This window comes from Strix uralensis, chromosome 11 (assembly GCF_047716275.1).
Source record: "Strix uralensis isolate ZFMK-TIS-50842 chromosome 11, bStrUra1, whole genome shotgun sequence".
NCBI lineage: Eukaryota > Metazoa > Chordata > Aves > Strigiformes > Strigidae > Strix > Strix uralensis.
The window spans coordinates 18,374,773-18,394,257 of NC_133982.1; the positions used below are offsets into that span (position 1 = coordinate 18,374,773).

The following is a 19,485-nucleotide window of genomic DNA, read 5'->3' on the forward strand; positions in this document are numbered from 1 at the left end:
CCAGAAAGGTTTTGTATTTTCAGCCCAGTCTGGACGGATGGGATACAGCATCTGACTCAGCCTTTCCCCAAGTCAGGTTTATTTCCTGCTCAAGGGAGATGGGCTATAGGGAGGATGCTTCTGTCTCTCCCTCACTGTCCCCACCACCCCCTGTCGCTGCCTGTCAGGCCTTTATCCTCATTGAGATGCAAGGCTGGCCGCTGCGGCCATCCGCTGAGCCGTCTGCTCCTGAAGGCACCTTCCCCTCCTTCCCCCCCCTCCCTCCCGGGGCTGCCTGTGGAGCTATTCTTCAGCCTCTGCATTTCACAACAGCTCAAAGGCAGATGCATCAATCCTTTCAGGGGATGGGGACGTGAGGAGAATGGCAAGGGGGCTGCAGGCAGGTGTTGGTAGGTTCCCAGCCATCTCACAAGCCTTGTCCCCCCCTCCCTGTCCCCCACTGGCTTGTGCCTGAGGCTTGGACTGAGGCATGGGGCAGGGATGGGGAAGGGAAGAGGATGGGGAGGAAGAGCATTGGGATATGCTGACCCCATAGGCATGCCCAGCCGTGATGCAAGCATGCGCCCAGCTGTCTGCACACTGCAGCCGTTCCCCCATGAGGGGAGCAGGGATCCAACCCTGTCCACTGAAGGTTTACACCAGGGACGAATTTGGCCCTGGAGCAGACAACTGAGGGAGGGGGAACAACCCCATTGCTGCTAGCAAATGTGAAGGGTGGGGAGAAAAAGGAGGGGTGGGGATGGGGAGTTGTTCCTCCCAAAGTCGCTGCCTGTGCTGGGCACCCTGGACAAACGGCACTCCTGTCTCACACACTGAAATGGATTGGAGATGATTCAGGACCGGGTCTCCAGGACCCCCCCTTGGCTCCCTCCACAGCCACTGTGGTCCTGCTGCTCTCCCAGCCCTGGCAGCAGCCGACATGGGGCAGGAGGGAGGTCTGGGTCAGGCTGGCTCGCAGTCTGCGGGAGGGCGGCTGGTTCCCGGTGTGTTTTACCCGTAGGTGCCACAATCCTTTGACTGTGTGTTTGAAAGCCTTGAGTCTATACATTTAAGAATCAGCAAATTAGAAAAATTGTCCTGAAATGTTGGAGGGAGGAAAAAGGCAGGAAGGCAGAGAGGGATGGGGAAGGACAGGGAGGGAGGGAGGGAAGGGGTTGTAAAAGAGAGTTCATCCAGGGGCACTGCCCTGGTCTTGCACCCATCACCTGCGGGCTGGAAAGGAGGGAGGAAGGCAAGGACGAAAAGGGAGAACTGATTTCACACATTCAGTGCATATCATACAACCAGGGCAAGGCTTTCCTCCTGGGGCTCCTACCCAGGATGGCATCGCTGCCATAGACAGTCTAGAGCCCTGCCCAGCAGCCCGAACCATACTCACAGCAGGGTTACAATTCACTGCTTCATTGCTCGGGGAAAGATACCTTCTCCTTTCTTTCTCTTTTTTTTTTTTTTTTTTTAATTATATATATCTTAAGTACTTTTTTCTCTCCTTTTTGTTTTTTTTTTTTTTTAAAGTCTTATAATTTTCTGTAACAGCAGCTTCTTTCTGTATTGGTGTGGAAGTTATATATAGAGAGATATCTATAAATATATATAAGCCAAACTGCCTTACAGGTTGTTGTTTTGTGAGATTTTTTGTTGGTTTGCTTCTTGTTTTGTTTTTTTTTTTCAGTGTTGTATGTGTAGCAGGCACTTGAGTTTATATGAAGATGTTTGCTTGGGAGCTGAGGGGCAAAGGACTTGGGAGGGGGAGAGGGAAGGAAGGACGGAAGGAAGGAGCAGGGACTTTTGACAAGTGGCCACTGCTAGCCAAGGATGTCCAGGTAGATTGGTGTGGCCTTGCCCAGAGCATGAAGGATCTTGTAGATCTCCTTGATGTTGAGCCGTTGCTGAGGTTCCCTCTGCCAGCAGCCCAACATGATGTCGTATACCTCCTTGGGGCAGACTCGAGGCCTTTCCAAAACTCGGCCTTGGGTAATGCACTCAATGACCTGAAAGAAAGGAGAAAAAGAGATGTTGAACACCGGTTGGGCAGTTCCTGGAGGATGTCCTGTCCCAGCTACTTCTTGGCTGATGTGGTATTGTTTAGTGAATGAGAGTGCTGAGAAGCCAAGAGGTCTGCAGATCCTCAGCACTCACCTGTTTGTGTGTTGTCGATGATAATTTTACAGGGAAAAGTTTGGCTCCAGCTGCAGTCTTGCAGTTCCCAAAAATCTTCTCCATTTGACACCTACCTACCTCAATGCACTCTCCAAACAGGAAGTCATAATCAATTGAAATGAAGTTTTAATTTATGTCAGCTTGTCCTGCTAATTGAAGAAGGAAAAAAAAGTCTTAAAATCCCCAAACTAAACTAATATTTTGCACAGCTGAAATTATATTTTTCTTCCCTGAAAATCAAGAAGCCTTTCCATTGCAAAGCCCAGGAGAGTTCTACAAGGGAGAGTTCAGAACATCTTTTCCTACCTCCATCTCCAAGGGCAGCTTTGCCTCATTTTGACATAGAAAAGCAGCTGAAACAATGAAATTTCATCTCAAATCACATCTGTGATGGGGGAAAAAAATTTGCAGTGCTAACACTCTGTGCTGAGTCAGGTCAGTGTTGCTAACGAGAGAAATGTGAGCTCTTGGATAGCATTAAAGTCTCTTCAGAGGGATGCCATTGGAAAGGACTCCCCTAAGTGTCTGTATTTTGTTCACCAGAGGAATAGATGCAAAGGGAAGGGAGGTATGATTTGTCAGAGAGCTGCTATTACCACCTGGCCTCCTTGGTTGGAGTTGAGGAGTCCCAGCACTGCAGTGTGCAAGTGACCTGCCACGCTCCGCAGATAAACACAGATCCCAAGCAGTGTGTTGAGGGAAGTCACCCAGCAAGGGGTGTTTGGAATTTATCATTTATGAATAGTAATGGACCTGCCACACAGCTCAACGGATACTTATCACTTTGCTTTTTGCATATAAATACAGAGGGGACAGATTAGGACCTGCTGAAAGCAGGGAGGAAGACACAGCATGCAGAGAAGCCTGCATTGCCATAAAGCTGTTGGCAGCAGTGACTGCTGGGAGGAGGTGAGTTATGGTTTCTGACAGGGCATCCTGGACATGCACAGGAGCCCTGTGGTGGGCCCTTTCTCTCCCGGGCAAAGGAAGGGCATAGACAGAAGTTAATGGACTGGCTGAGGCTTTCAGATGACATGGTGCCCTGCCTCAGTCCTCTGCTCAGGCAGGGTCTCTTCCAGCCTTGAAAAAACCTGTTAAAAATGCTCTGGGGGTATAAGGCCATGTGGATGCCACAAGATCAGCCAGCAGTGGCGATGCCCCACCAGGCTGGTGATTGCTCACAGTCCAGTCCTGGCAGCCTGGAGCTTGGCACAGACTCTGTTAACCTGCCTCTTCACAGGCTCTGCAGCTGTGGCCAGGCTGCCGCTGAGACTTGCTCTGATGCCTCACCATCCAGGAGCTGGTGGAGGTGTCAGTCCTCTGTAACCACCCAGGTTCTGCCCACAAATTGTGAAAAATGAGCCAGATGAGAGCTAATGCGGCTCCCTCCCACCAGGATAGTGTGGTCTGGGGTGGGAGTCCTCAGCTGTCAGAAGGATGTGGGTACAGCAATAGAAAAGGGAAGGACAAGTTTTTTTTTCCCAGGGATGGTAACAAAGCCAATACAGCTGCATCTGTGCAGATTTCAGCCAGCCCTCCTCCCTGAAGGTTAAGAGTGACTATTCTCAGTCCTACTGCCCTGCAAAGGAAACTGAGGCAGACAGCATGGGGGAAGCTGAGCTGTCACATTCCAGCATGCCTATCACCCGTGTACAAGCTACATGTGCTCATTTATGTGTGTTTGTATTTACCCTCCCAGGGAAATGCAAGAGCAGCTCATTAAATAGCGTGACAAATAACTTCTGTCGCTGTCAATTCCATTGTTTGTGTCTAAAATGTTTGCGTGTGCTACTTTGGGATATACAGTCAGGCCCCATTGAGCACACGAATGGGCAAGTATTAGAGCTGTAAAGCAACACCTTGGATTTGCCATCTCTGCAACTCACTTAATTAAGGGATCTGTATCCAGAAAGCAGAAAATGCACATTTCTCATTACAAAAGGTGAAATTTCTGAAATCCATTAGATACACAGTAGGATAAAAATGTGCAGGGTTCCCACACACTGCTATGTCAATGCATCTTGTTCCTCTTCTATAATACCCCCTGCTATTCTGAGCAAAAATCTTCCAATGCATTTCTGCTGATGTGCCTCAAACCTCAGCTCTGACACCCTGCTAATCCCAGCCAGCCTTCCCTCAACATTTTTACAGTGCAGCCGTTCACTGGTGGGCTGCAACTTTTGCTATTCAAAGAAATAACAAGGACAACCCAGCTCTTTGGATTCTACCCTCAATGAACTGGGACAAACCATATACTGGATATCCCTATGGCAAAAAGCCCCACAGAAACGTGCCACATGCTATATAACAGGCTTCAAACAGTTTCTCACAAACAGGAGACTGCAGTAACAGCCTCGGCTATAAAGGAGAAGGAGAGCAGAGGAAATTCAGGGCATGACAATAACTTAGATCCCAGCAGTAATTTGGGTATCCCCAGTTCTGGCAGCACCCCAAGAGTTTATCAAATGTGGCTGTTATGGAGGTATGTCAGGAACTTAGAGACACTAAGGATGAGCCCTTTGATTCCTGCATGCCTCAGTTCCCCCAGATTCTAAACAGAGATAATGACACTTCTCCCATGGCTAAGCCATGGGAGTGCCAAGGAGGGGATCTTCTATGTACAAACTTCTTTGCAAGCAATCTGGAAAGGAGATCGTAAAAAGTACAGTTTCCAGCTGAGGTGTCTCAGCACTGTTGTACCTCTGTGTTTGAGAGCTGAAACCAGGGCTGCTTCCCATATGTGAAGATCTCCCAGAGGATCACCCCGAAGCTCCAGACATCACTCTCTGTTGTGAACTTCCTGTACATGATGCTCTCCGGAGGCATCCAGCGGATAGGCAGCATGGTGTGTCCTCCGACCTGGGTGAGGGTAAAGGCACAAGGAAATATGAGTGATGAGAGCCCTGAGGAAGAGGTCAGCCCTGACATGATGTGGGCAAACTCAGGGCCTCCCTGCGAGCTACATCAACAAGTTGCTGTTCAGAAAAGCTGGGCTGGCTACTGCCTCCCCAACCGCCCATGGGCTTACCCGCCAATCCCACCTGGTTAACATGATGGATAGGGAGTGAAATGTATCAAGATAAATGACGTCCTCTCCTCCCAAAATGGGCTTGTAAAGAAATCAAATGACGAAGTGCCAAGAGCATACTCCAACCCTACAGTTTGATGAACCAGGAGGCAAGGCAAGAAACAGTGTTCAGCAAAGTATTGTGCTGAGTTTTGCAGGGCCTCTGTGCTCTGAGGCACCCACCAGAAATACAACATGGGGTTTGTCCCTCTTCAGTAAGGTTTTCTAAAAGCCATGCACAGGCATCTGCACATCACCTAATTGCATGAAAGATTTTGTGCTCATAAAACTGTGCTACAGGCCTTTTCAAAGAGTGCTTTGAATATGTAAATGACTGCAGGACCGCACTGCAAAAAGGCGGTCTGTTTGTAAAGAACAGGCTCTCACAGGCAGGGATATGCCCAGCATTTAATGGAAGCAGGAAAGCCAGCCCCTTTGGAGAGTTTAGCAAAGGAAGAGCCCATGGGTGAAGCCCCATTGGGGTACACCAGGCCAGTGAAAGGCACTTTCTCAGTCAGGGTCTACCCTTCTCTAGGGCACATGAATCCAGCAGGTATACAGCAGGTTTGCAGGATACATACAAACAGTTTGAAAGCAGATGGATTTACCTTTGGATTCACTAGAGATTTCTAAACAAGTGCCTCTGAGCATGACAAGTTTTTCTCTGTTCTGTCCTTCTACATAAGAAGCACCATCTGTGGGGAAATAGCTAATTGATAAGACCAGCCGGTGCTGGAAGCAGTATGGCTGCAAGTCTCCAGCACTCATTTCTGCTGAGGGTAAAGTGTCTGAGGTTTTAGTGGTGATGAGAAAGAGCACTTTTGTGGCGCTGCTTGGAAGACTGCTTGTCTTATTACTGACACCAAAAAAACAAGTGCTACTAACTTTGTAGCACTGCAACTGAATCAAACAGGCAGAAATCTCCCTGGTCCTATGAAGGATCAGGTGAGAAGGTAGCTGGTATCTAGGTTTCCAGCATATGTGTGGCTATTCAAAATAATGAGATTGTTGCGCTCACTTGGATGAAAACATTTTCTTGTACAAACAAAAGCTCTCCGCTGAGCTGCCAGTTTTCCCAAGCTGCCACAGGTTTCTTTGCCTGATTAAAGCAGAACCAGTGTGGGGAAGGGTCAGTACAGAGACACACTGCAGTGTTTGGATGCAAGAGGAATAGTGCTGGGGAGGTGTGTTGGAATAGGGTGTGAAATGGGTATGATGCTTAGCAGGCTTTCTGCTCAGAGGGAGAGAGTCAGACTTCTCTGGGGTTTGACAAAATTTGGACTCAGGCTTGCAATGTTGTACTGCAGACCAGTCCTTTTTCTAACTCTGAAACAGACCCCTCCCTCACAAAAGAGCAGTTTTTAAAGTCTCAGGAACATATTTCTTTCCTAAGCACAGAGGTGCTCAGGACTGCGATGCATGAGGATAAAAAGCTCATTGCAGCTCTACACCTCCTATTTAGAGATGGCTTGGCTGGTGTGTCCTCAGCTCACTGCTCTGAACTCCCAAGAATATTCTCCCATAGGGGAAATTGAAATATGTTTTTCTGTCTTTGTTCCTTTGAAACCCTGGCTGCAATTTTAGCTCTTTCCTGCATTCCCAGATTTTAGCTTTTCCTTCTTGTGAAGGGCTCTGAGGAAATGTTATCAACAAAACAGGACATACATCAAACTTGATTGTTGCAAAAACTGTTTTGTGCTAATGTTTATTTTATTCTCCTTTAAGTAGCACTAACTCTTCAGTTTTCCAGCAATCTCAAAATGATTACCTATTGCAAAGCTTTCTACATTTGCAATATCCTGAATCTTGCAGGACCATTTGAGATTACAGTTAGTACAATCTATTGAGCACAGTTAACTCCCTTTTGAACAGGTCTTACAGCAGTTCAGGATCTATGAGCCAGGTCCTCAGCTTACACAAACAGTATTACAGCAGTACTGCTTGAATGGGAGGGCCCTGATTTACACCACCTGAAGATCTGGCCCTGAAAGCAGAGCAGAGAAGCCGGTAGTCCCATCTCAGTTCTAATAAGCTAAATTAATATTGAGGTCTTTGGTCTACTGTAGACACATGCTGGCGAAGAACTGCCAGTAAAGTGACATACACAGTCAATGGTTGTCCCAAGGATGTGACAACACAGTTTTGGCTTAGCTCATATGGTGGAGTCCAGGGACTGCCAAAGCATTCCTCCCAGCCCTGTATGTCATGCAAGACATAGCTTTTACTAAAAATTAATCCGGTAATAATTCATAATCAAATTAATTTGGGGAAAAAAAAAAAAACAAGCAATGCCCATAAATGTGTGGATCCTATAGCTCAGTTATGCTCATAGATAAGAAGGTTATTCTTTGCATCTCAAACAGGGTGCCACATTTCTGAGAGCAAATGTTAAGTCTTGCACTTACTAGCTAGCTATATGCAGAACAGACATCAATTAAACTGTACCATAAAACCACTCCAATGTCTAGCCTAGTACACTATTACATTTTAAAGCATCGCCTTTGACTATCCCTTACTGCTTCCCTTGCAAATTGATTAGGATTAAAATTTTCATTTCACAGATGAGAAAACAGATGCAGGAAGGCAGGGAAAGGCCCTGCTCTGAAGTTGTATAGTAAGTGAACACTAAGTCGACTCTTCCTGGTCTGCAGTCAGATATACTTTGTTATTTGCTGATGTAGCAAAATGATTTAGAGCTGAGAACACAGGGATTGTGCTACTGATGCCGTAGGAATCAGAGTGTGTCCAGGGTGACAGAAATCCTTTGCATAACATGTAGTGGCTGTGAATTGTGTTATGCCACTGTAGACTTGCACGTGATTCCCATAGCTACATGCTTCTTTTACAGGACCAGCCATTGCCAGAAGCATAAAAGCAAAATGATACTCTTAAATCAGGCTAAAAAAAAAGGATGCTGGGGTTTTTTTATTTTGCAAAGCCAGTTTACATGGCATGTCCTTGGCTTTGGAAATAATCATTGTCATGTCTTTAGAGAGAAGCTGAAAGTTTATTTCAGTTAAGCCTCTGTTTGCTCAGAACTGGGCCTGACAGGTTTCAGAAATAAGTGACCATGTAGGACTGATGCTTGTGGGAAGCATGCTACTTCTGAGTCTTTTCTAAAACAGTCATGTCATCCTCTCACCCCATCTTCCTCCATTTCCCTTGGGAGCCAGGGATGGGGGAGCCCAGCCATCATGCAGGTTCATCTTCTAAAGACCCCTAAGGGTGAAATGTCCTCAAACAGTGGCGTTGCAACATCTCCCCTGGAGACACTCCACAACCTGGAAGAAGGATTTGTGTTCAAGCAAATAAGGCAAGCAAATCCTCTTCTGTTCTTCTCTTTAAATCCTATGATGCTGCCAAGTTTGCCCTTTCTCCTTGTTATTTTAATGCTTCATAGACCTGCAGACTGGCCTCTTTATCCCATTGCCATGGCTGTCTAGCTTTGCTTGACATTTTTAGCTCTCAACTTTTTCTCCCTAGATCAACTCCCCGTGCCCACACTGACATGTTATTCCCACTGCTTTGCTCTTTCAGTTTGCAGTACTGTCCTGATAATAAATAGAACAATCAGTGCATATCCTCTGAGTGGCCAAAGTTTCCTTCTTCTGTCTCCATTTCAAGATCGCAGTATCACCTACTCATTTCCATACCTTTCTAATGGATACTCCCAAGTGCACGACCTGGTCTACAGCCACATGTTTCTGATACTCCAGGGCACCTGGCCTCTGCTCTGAAACCTCATTACATATCCAAGCCCATAGACTTGCAAGATAACCAGCCACTCCCTTTGAGCAGCTTATTGCTATATTAGATATGAACCTCGGGGAGCTGGGGGAGGTTCATGAAAGGCCAGCGTTAATGGCCATTAGGGAGAGAGATAATTACTTAATGCTAGTACAGCACTTTGATGATGTAAAGCTATATAAGTGCTATGTACAAGTAGATATTATAAGGCTTGAGGTTTGTCTGGCTACCAAGGAAAGCTGGTGTCTGGGGAAAAAAATTCTCCTTGTCCCAGCTTTCTGAATGACATCCAGCTGATTAGAAAGGAAAAAGATGACATGTTATCCCCAATGAGTTTGATAGTACAGCAGCAGGTAGTGGAGCAGCAGTGTTCAGTAAAGACTGTGCAATATATCCACAGTTTGGGCCACTAACAGAGATACCATGGAAATCAAAAAACGAGTAGGACTGAAAAACCCTCATGAGAACTTTGGGCTCGTGGGAACCCAGATACTAACACGTTAAAGGCAGCTCTTGGAGGGCAGCCCTGTTTCCCCCCTCCCAGCTCACATCCTAGCTCCAGGGCTGTACTCCTAAGTAGCATTCAGACGGGAGCTACTGGGCAATCCTCTCCATGCTCACAGCTGAAGGTTTCTTCATGTATCTCAGCTAAGAATGGAATTTGGTCTCTGGCATATTCTAAGGCTGTGTTTTATTTTCCTTTTTGTGCAGTTTCCTTCCCAACTTTGAAATAAAATAAAAAATAAATCAGTGCTTTTGTTTTCCATGGTCATTTGACGTTTGCTTTCCAAGGTCATTTGACAGCTTTCTTCCTGTTCCTGGTATACTTCAGGGAGGCTCTGCTCCTGCTCCTGCCCTGGGAAAGTCACAAGAAACACGGTAGGTGTCTTCATATGGTGCAACATTATTCGAACTTCACTTCTTTTATGTGCAGGAAGCTGAGACATTTGAACTTGTACAGAATCATGCAGCAGTAGTGGAGACCTTGGCACCACTACTCTCCAGGAAAATCCACTCAACACTCAATACACTCGACCTAGTGATAAGACACACATTCTCTGATTGCTGTCGCTGTTCCTGCTGCTGTAGGTAGGGATGACCTGGGATCTTCTTTAATTGCAGACCTGGCTATCATCCCAGACTGGGCTGCACCAGAACATATGTCCTTTAGACCTCAGCTCTAGGAGCTGGGTGATCCCTGGAAGATACTTAGCTCTGAACCTTCCCCCAGCAGCCAGATGTATGTCCTCATCAGGACACATTGATTCCTGTTGCGGGCAGGATGTGTTATTCAATAGTTCTGGACAGCCTTGTATGAATAAGAGCCACAGGTGGCTGGGTCACCTGAGAGGACACAAGGGCAAAAAAAAAAAAAAAAAAAAAAAAAGCAATGCAAACAAGAAGCAGGAAAAGCTTCTCTGGCTAAGTTGAGCTCTTGGAGAAAAACAACAAACAAAACTGATGTAGATCACGCCTTTGTGAGTTGAAGTTTGTCTCAGATCAGGTTAGGGCATGATAAGGTGACTTCTCAGGGGCGAAGCAGAAGGTGGTATGTGCTCATGGCTGGGGATCCAGGAGGAGACACTTCTTCCCTGCCTTCAGTGCTGGATCCAGCAGCACCGAGAGATGTTTCCCTATCAGATGTGCTCATATTTTGCCTGCGTGAGTCCTGAGAGATTCCTGGGCACCTTTTGCAAAGCGGAGGGATTAACTCTGACATGTCAGACAGAGCTGAGCTTTGCTGAACATTAGCTGTCCCGCACTTCATAGTTTTAACTGCCACCTTAATAGGCTCTTAAGTACCCAAGCAGTTTACATGAGATGTAGCTGAATTAAACTGCAAATTGAGACTGGATGCGATTCCCAAATATTTTACCTGTAATTTGCTTTCATCTTATCCAGAAAGAAAGGTGCTAGCTATATCTGAGACTGCACCATTGCCAGAATTACTCTGGCCTCAAAAAATCCCCACGGTGTCCTCCTGACCGAAAAGCATCATGCATTAAGGCCATACCAGCCCCCAGGCTGAACCTATTCTAAAGTGATTCAAAAGCCATCACTGCAAACTCTCAGCATAGCCCTGTCCACAAAAACAAAGGTTTTGTGCCTTTGCTGTCCCTGCCGCCATAGCCAGTGCTGAACATGAGCTTAAAAACAGTCACCAAACAACAAAGAGCTTCGGCTGAACATTTCAACTTACTTGACTTATTGTGTCCTCGCCATGCAGCACTCTGCATGCGTATGCTCCATCTTTCTGGGAATGGGAGATCTGATCTTCTCCTAATCCTCACTTTCTGCACCAACCACCTCTTCCATTGCAGGCTCTGGCAGTCCCGCAGCGTGGGGCTTGCTGCCTGCTCCTCTGCATGCCAGTGACAGCAACTTGCAAGGGATCACAGAAGGGTTTTGGAGATTTACAGAATGCACAAAGCAACCTGTACCTGTTTCTCCTACTTGCATGCAGCTGTGCTGGGTGTCCCAGCCTTGCCCAAAGCCAGGGAGATGCAGGTCGCCTGCTGCCAGAGGGGAGAGGGTTGGACTTACCCAGAGAGAGGGTAAGAGCATGGGGAAAGGAACCAAATGTCCCTGTCGTGAGGTGATGTAAGGAGCCAGATGGACTTGCTCAGGAGCAGGAAAGACTGACCAGGCAGAGTTAATGTGAAACTGAGATGGGGTGAGACCTTCCTGCTGTCAGTAGGACTGTTCAGCAAGGGACTGTTTGTTCCCCCCAGATGCACATACTGTGGTTAAACATGAGTCTAAAAATAAAGCCTTCCATTGACATTGTTTTTCCTTACTTCATTTAACAATCTAGTTGCTTTATGACCTGCAATTCTGAATCACGTTGAATCAAGCGGTGTAATTTGCTAGCAGGGACAGCGGCCTTTCTCCCCCTTCCCCTCCTCTCTGCTCCACCGAGTGTGTTGTAATCCCACGGTTTTCAGCATTCCTAATGAGCCATTAACAAGCTGCCAATTACTTATGCAGATGAGGGGGGGCAGACATGGAGGGGTGGCTGTAGCTAGAGGTAAATTCTGCTACCTCAAAACGGCCTGAGATAAATCACTGCAGCTCTAAGAGCTGCCTGTACCCAAGAGTCCTCTCAGTTATATTATCTGCCATCTAAAAATGCCAGAGGTAATGCAGAGGATGGTTAAGAAAAGGGAAACAGAGGAGTAATCGCACATATATTTTTAATTATGTTTGCCAATAATCTATTTGGTGTGCTCCTTACCACAGTTCACCCCTCCCCTTTCTTCCCAGACTCAAAGCAACAGCACCCACTGCTAGGAAAGGGCTGCACAACCAGCCTGCAGCGGAACAAAGGCCAGTTTCTCATATTCATATAAGTAAATGCTCCAAAAGCCATGATCTCCAACACCAGGACATAAACTGTGAGAAACCCCAGCCATGCCTCGTTCAGGTGGGAAGATGTGGGAGCAGAGCAGCTGTAGTTTTCAAAGCCCCTAGTGAAGAGATCAACAAGGCCACCACCAGGTCCTAAATGCATGTCCAAAGAGTTGCTGCTAGAGCTTTCCCAGGTGAAGGAGAGGCGACCGGCTTCCTGATCCCCTGGGCCACCTACTGAAAGCTTCTTGTGGTCCAGAACAACAAGACCTCACACTAGGATCTCAGACAGCAGAGGAAGGTGGTAGGGCTGGGGAAGGATTCACTGTTGGGAGACCCAGTGGCTTCCCAGGATTCTCACTGGTTGGCACTAGACAGCTGTACAGAGGGGTGCATGCAGATGGTGGTCTCTGCAGTCTTCTGCACCACAGCCGCAACATGGGCACCACATTGGGCTGTTCAAAGGCTACCAGCTAAGCCACTTTTCTCCTGGTCACTGCCCAGATAATAGCAGAGGCTGGGAAGGCCACTAAACCTGTTCAAACTACAGCTATCAAATAGTTTGTCAGGCACCATATGTATTTACCAATTTGTCTCCACCAGGCTGGAGACTCTTGCCCCACACCACAATTTTTTAGGACAGGCCTGCTCAGAGACACGCAATACCCATGAAACAGCACTGCTGTCGGCTGGTTCCAACTTCAAAGGAGATCTGTAGTCTGCAAGGACTGCATGTGCCAACAGAAATTGCCCATGACTGATCTGCATTATCATTTTGCAGTGAGCTGGTAATACTACAAGAAGTGTTTAACAGCTCAAAAGCTAATCAGATAGAGGTTGAGTTAAACCAACACGATGTAAGAAATGCGTCCATCAGGATTCTGCTCCTTTGGCGACACAGAGAATGAAAATCAGCTCAGTTTCTGGCTTCAGAATGTAGGAAGAAGATTTGCCCAATAAATCTTAACCTGGCAATATAAAAACAAAGTCTCAAAATGGCCTGAGAAATGCAGCTTAGGAAATAGGACCACTAAAGCACTTGCATGTATGATCACTCTATGCTAAAATGCTTTCAGATTGGTATCTCATAATCTCCCCTTCCATTGTCCCTCTCTGTCCTGACAGTGACTCCCCTCTGGGTAACCAATAATGCTCCATCTTTGTCTGCAGCCAGAGCCATTCCTGACTGACGACTATACATGATTTAGATAAGGCTCCATTACTTAACTTCTGGATGCTGGATAATCAGTTCAACTGCCTTGGCATTAATCATAATAATATTCAAAATTCATTAGGCTAGATTGTTTGGAAATCTATTTCTTGTTAATGTCAGATTCACTGAGCATAGGCCTGGCAGCATACAGACAGAAATTTAATACAACGCAGGGTATGGGAACTCCCTATAGAAGCAGTCCATTTCTTTACGTGCAGCTGGACTGTGATCTGGCAACTCCTGTCTGCTTTGTCATTTCTGAATCTTTCAAGCAGCAGTGACACTGAGCATGCTGCCTGTTTGTTGATCAAGGCATGTCTATAGAAATATGTAGTTGAGTATGGAGTTTTTAAGGGGCAGGGGAGGTTAGATGCTCAGATCTGTGTCCACAAATCTCAATAGTATCTTTTGTATCTAAAAACTGGGCGCTCAACACAGAGACTTTTATGCGCAATCATGGTATGGAGGTACAAAAATCGAAAGTCTTTTTAAAATAGAAATCTGTTCCTTGCTTTCCTGAAGACTTACAGTACATTAGATTAGAGGATGGGGCCTTAGTGCTTTACCAAGATGAAAAACTTTCAGCAATAAAATGGCTGATGGTTCCTTCTAGCCAGTTTCCTGTAGGCCAATTGAGGACAGTTCCCAATGGCTTCCTAATGGTTTATTTGGCCTGTTTAAGCATTTTGGGTGATGGTGCTTTCCTTCAGGTACGAGTTCTCACCCTCTAGTTGAACAGTGTTTTCTCAGCAGGGAAACATCACAGAAATATAGAACAACTTCAGAAGATGCATACGCTGTCTCTGCTAATGCAGGCAGCGCAGGCACAGATGGCATCTCAGGCAAACACATTGCAAGCCGTGTTAAAATAAAGAGCTCATCATCGGAGGCTGCAGTGTCACACCTACTAATGATGTGATTAAACTCATCAGTGCCGGTGGGAAAGCTGTGCCAGCTCTGGCACTGCTGAATGAAGAGCTGCATTTCACAGCAGAGGCAATCCCCACCGCCCCTGCCACTCAGGAGTCAGGCCACTGTAGAGACACGTTGAATATATGACAATAATGGCTAAACTTCCTGAGACCTAAACTAGGGGATGTTGCCCTGGACATGCCCTTCCCAGGCCTGCCTGAAGCATCCCTGTCCAAAGGTGGTGCGGCATGCAGAGGCGATGCTGCAGATGGTGACAACAGCCAAAGAGGGACCGGCACAGGAGAAGAGAGCAGCTACATCCATCTGAACACAGCCGCGATGGGGAAGCAGCAGCAGCACTGGGAGGTGGCAGAACTAAAACCAGCGATGGCCAAAATGGTGGCATGTGCAGAAGTTGAGGCTGGGGTTTGGCTGCAGGATTCTGCTGGAAAACAAGCTAAATTTGAAAATTTGAAGGAATCAGGCATTGCATCCTCTTCTACTCTATTTTTCCACCTGAGACCTTCTTCTACTCTATTTTTCCACCTGAGACCTTCTGTGCATTAAAGTTTCCTCCATTCTTTATCAAGTTTTCCAGATGCCCTTGAGTAGGACAGAGCTGCTGGAGTCCCATGCATTTTAACCACTGTGTTAAAATTCTTTCTCCTTACTTTATTTAGCCAGGAGCGTAAATAAATAAGCAAGTCCACAAACACAGGAACCTGATTCCCAGATGCCATTAGAGCCCTTGAACACTAAGTGGCCGTCGCAGATATCGCTAGCTGCCTTCTGCTCCCCTTCCTGCAGTCAGCCAGACACTCCACCCCAATGAGCCTCGCTGGGACCATTTCACAACCCAGCACCCATAGAACACATCTGACTGTTTGCCGTAATATAGGACTGCTTCTAGGTGGTCAGCTCTCCAAACTGGGCGAGTTTTCCTAGAGGAGTGTCTAGCCACCAGGTCTCCATTAGGGTTAGCCACGAGAGGAAGGACGGAAGGAGAAATGAGTCTAAAGAAACCACTAATGTTCTGCAGTGTCTGATAGGATGAATGACCCCTGCAGACATATGCTGAGCAGACAGGACAGTCCTCAATTATGTCATTGCTGGAGCATTTACTTCAAGGAGAAACGTGACTACAAATGCTGGGCTTAAAGCCTTGGCTGGCTTCACTGCCTCTGGGTAAGCTGCTCTAGTCCAAGAGCGTTAGGTATGTGTATGCAGCATGCACAGGCAATGACACGCATGTCTGCGTAGGAAACAGCTTTACAGCCCAAAGAGTAGAGCTGAAAAAAAAAACCCTATTAAATTTCATTCTGCCCTCTTTCCTTTGTGAGAGGGGATTTGCTGAGGTATTGATGGGTGCCAATCCATATATCCCAGTGGGCAACCCGCAGCCTCCCTCAGGAAATCACAAGTAAATCTTGCCTACAGGATGGAAATTTCTTGCTTGTTACACTGATTTTCCCCAGCCTCATCCTCACCGCATTATCCCTGTGCTAACTACTATATACTTCTCTCAACATTTTCTAACCTTCAAGCTCACAACTTTGCAAATATTTGCAATCAGGTAGCACATGTCCCCACTCTGGTCATACTTTAGACAAACTATTTACATACAGCTCTTCCTATCCTCAGCAATCAATTGCTACACACTGTCTTTGTTTCTGCTGCACCTCTCCAGAAGCTGTCGACCTTATGGATACTCTTTGTGTGGCTGAGTAAGTGACATGTGCCTGTGTAATTAAAGAGTATTTAAAATAATGATTGCTGTAGAGGCACACACTTTGCTCTTTGACTTGTGTTCTTTACATGGATGGCTTCAGAAGAGCATTTGTTTCACTGGCACAGTAAAAGCCACAAGCTTGCTGGGTAGCTGCTACCCCACAAGGGACTGTGCTTGGTTCGAAGAGGACAGGGTTTATAAAGACAAAATGCAACGTGGCCTGGGCTGGGCAGAATCTCACTTTACAATGATACTTGCTGTATATTGATCAGAACTGGATCAGTGCTTTATTAGCCACCCGAGAGGTGAGATGAGCTGCTACTGGAATTTGTGCTTCATAATCAAAGTCATTTGTCATTCTTCAAAATGCTCCATGAGTAGGTGTTTGATTTGGGTACCTGTGAAAAACAGAGGACAGCAATCCAGAGCAAGAGGCAGGGAGTCAGCAGGCACAGGTAGAGTGTCCTGCTGCCCACCTCCTGTTCCTGATTCACGGGCCATCTCCACTGCAGCATCCCATCTGGCCCCATGGATACCATCCCATGGGGCAGGACCCAGCAGCCGTGCAGCTCTGTGGCTCAGCAGAGTCCTCCACCACTGGCAAAGCTCTCCTTGATGAAGCCTGGAGAGCAGCGGCCGTTGTTGCTGTTCAGCCCCCAGCCGCCTGGAGCACAGAGCTCCCTCAAAGCCCTCCTTTCTCTTTTGGCTTTCCTGAATTTCCTAGACAAACTGCTCTGTTTTTTTTTCTCTCCCTCTCACTGACAGGTACAGGTGACCTTGCTGCCCTCTCCTTGCACCACCCCCAGCTTGAATTTTAAACTATTTAACAGCGTTAAATGCACCTAATGAGGTTCCAGTCTGCACTTTGCTGCCATCCCTCTCCTCTGACACCAGGAAGAAGAGTGGTTTGGAAACCTATTGCGGACTTCACTGCGTTGGAGATCTAATTACATGGTAACTGGTGACCTTGTAAGTACAGGGTAATCTGCTGTGCAATACCAGGGTAAATTATTCCAGTACTTCTGTCTTCTCCACTGCAGCCTTCTGTAGAGATGGAAATACAGCCAGTTAAAAGGTAATTAATCTCTGAACCATTTGACACTCGCCCAAGCTGGTGAGAAGTAACCAGGAGAAGCCCTCTGGCTCTGCACAGGGCAAGGGACCAGCTCAGGAGCCATCACTCTGGGAGTGTCTGGTGTCACCTGGCCAAAGCAGGGGCTAATTTGTCACCCAGCCTCTCTGGGGGCCAGCTGCCTGGGGCAGCGGGTATGGGCTGCTTTCTCACAGCTGTATGCAGCTGTCTTCTGGCTGCCCTGCATTAGGCATCGCTTATTCAGGGACACATCCAGAGTCATCTACAGGAGGAAGGGGGCAACTAGGGGCATGTGGATGCCCGAGGGGAACAGACAGGCACCTGCCCTGTCTGCATTAGCAGAATGGGGCCAGAGGTTCAGAGCAGATCATCCATGATGAGGGCGAGCTGTCTGGAGCTCTCCCTGACCCTCACTGTGAGGGAGGTGCATAGGAATGGCAACACTTTCCTCTGAAACCCTCCAAACCAGCCAGGCACAGCCCCAGGCATCCGCCCTGCAAAACTCCAGGCAAACCAGCTGACAGACCCGCTTTCTCCCTACCACACTAACGGTCTGTCACCCCAGGGCTGGGGGCCGCCTGGGTGACCCCTGGTACCTTTATGGCAACAAAATATATTTGCACATATTTTAGACCTGATGACATTTTTCCCTCTGGAGAGTTTCGGGTTTTTATAGTAACTACAGTAATGATTTTCAGATTATAGACTAATAAAATATTTTAATTTGTTAGGAACATTAAGGTGGGCACTGTAGGATTCTTATGACATTTAAACAGTGCTTAAAAAAAAAAAAAAAGAGGGGGGGGGTGTCTGAGAGCATTTCTTTTCCAAACAGGAGCACTGAAATAGAAAGTCAAAATCCCACATGCTGATACCGAGATCAGCTCTGACACCTCCCCTCCGTGCCTGTTTCACTTCAATACCTGACAAGTTAAATAAGCAAACATGGGATTGCGGCGTCCTAGTTGCAAACCTGTTTTTTGGCAAGTGAGCCCTCCTCCTTAGTCACTCTGCAGCAGTGACCCGATCTAAGCATGTATGACTCCAGTGCCATTGCCCTTTGTGGGCTGGATCACAACCAATGGGTGACACAGAGTTTTTGCACCTCAGCCTGGACTCACCTATTTCTCCACCCCACCCATTCACTGTGCATTCTAATTAACTAACTGGACAAGACTGTAAAGCAAGCAAGTCGTGGGTCTAGAGCATCCCATCATTTCCATGGCATGCAACACACACTGTGCCACAAGGCAGACTGCTGCACCAGCCCCTTTCCGCTGGCTGGGTAGCAATTGCATGGTTTGGAGTGAATAAGACTGCACTGAAGAAAGCAGGGGCATTTTGGGGGAGGAAAGTTGCCCCCGCAGCTCTATGGGTTGATATGCTGATAGCTCTGTGCTTCATTTCCTAACCTGTAAAATGGGGCAATGCAACCCACTGACTTCTCAAAGATGCTGTGCAGGTAACGGCTTGTACAGTAAAGCAATAAATGACATGGAAAAGCCTGCCAAAAAAGGGAAAAATAGTCAAATGTTTAGCTCAGCGTTAGTTATACCTGGCAAAAGAGACAGAGGGTTACACAATTAATATTATGGAGAAGAATAGCAAAGAAGTTCCTTTGTTCTGTGCGTACTTTTGCCTTGTACGTCAACTGGATCATACAAGATTAACGGCAGGTGATTATGTGAAGTCTGTACTACAAGGCAGAGGCAAGTGTGAACTCGGGCCTCCCCATTATCATTACCTGACCTTGCATGTTCCTTTTTGCAACCTCAGCATTTTTTTGGTGGATAGGATTTCTGGGTGGTTATTTTAAGAAAACCGTGTTAAATTTCTTGCTTCTGTGCCAGGTACCTGCTGTTTAACAAACGGGCCATGACTAAGCATAGACTGGAAATTAGAAGCATCAACGAGTTAAAGCAATGGGATTCTGGGACTGTCTTCCCTTAGGAGCACATTTAATAGTGTTGCTTGATTATGAAAAGGATAAATCTGATGTGATTGATGCAACAGGGGATTAGATTTGATGATCCAGGGAATCCCTTCCAGCCCTTTCTACTCCTAATGAATTTATTTTTTAAGGACAGGGGGGGGGATGCAGTGCTCTACTGATGGCAAGCAACAGCAAAGCATGTAGATACCTGAGGATGGCTAGTGGGTCTCCATCCCTAGATTTAACCACTTCCCAACACCAAGAAGGTGGAGCAGGTCTCTTG

The 19,485-nt window shown here is 46.8% G+C and overlaps 1 protein-coding gene across 2 annotated transcripts in view; it reads right to left on the reverse strand.

Annotated features, from left to right (window-relative positions):
* Positions 1–1,428: 1,428 nt before the first annotated feature.
* The window catches only part of NTRK3 (neurotrophic receptor tyrosine kinase 3), a 216,315-nt gene continuing 198,258 nt past the window's right edge, over positions 1,429–19,485 (reverse strand). For both annotated transcript variants that reach the window (XM_074880480.1, XM_074880483.1), the window contains 2 exons: positions 4,861–5,019; positions 1,429–1,991 (listed from right to left, as the gene is read on the reverse strand). In XM_074880480.1, coding sequence (XP_074736581.1) covers positions 1,806–1,991; positions 4,861–5,019 — 345 coding nt within the window. In that variant the 3' untranslated portion in view covers positions 1,429–1,805. The remainder of the gene's footprint in view (positions 1,992–4,860; positions 5,020–19,485) is intronic.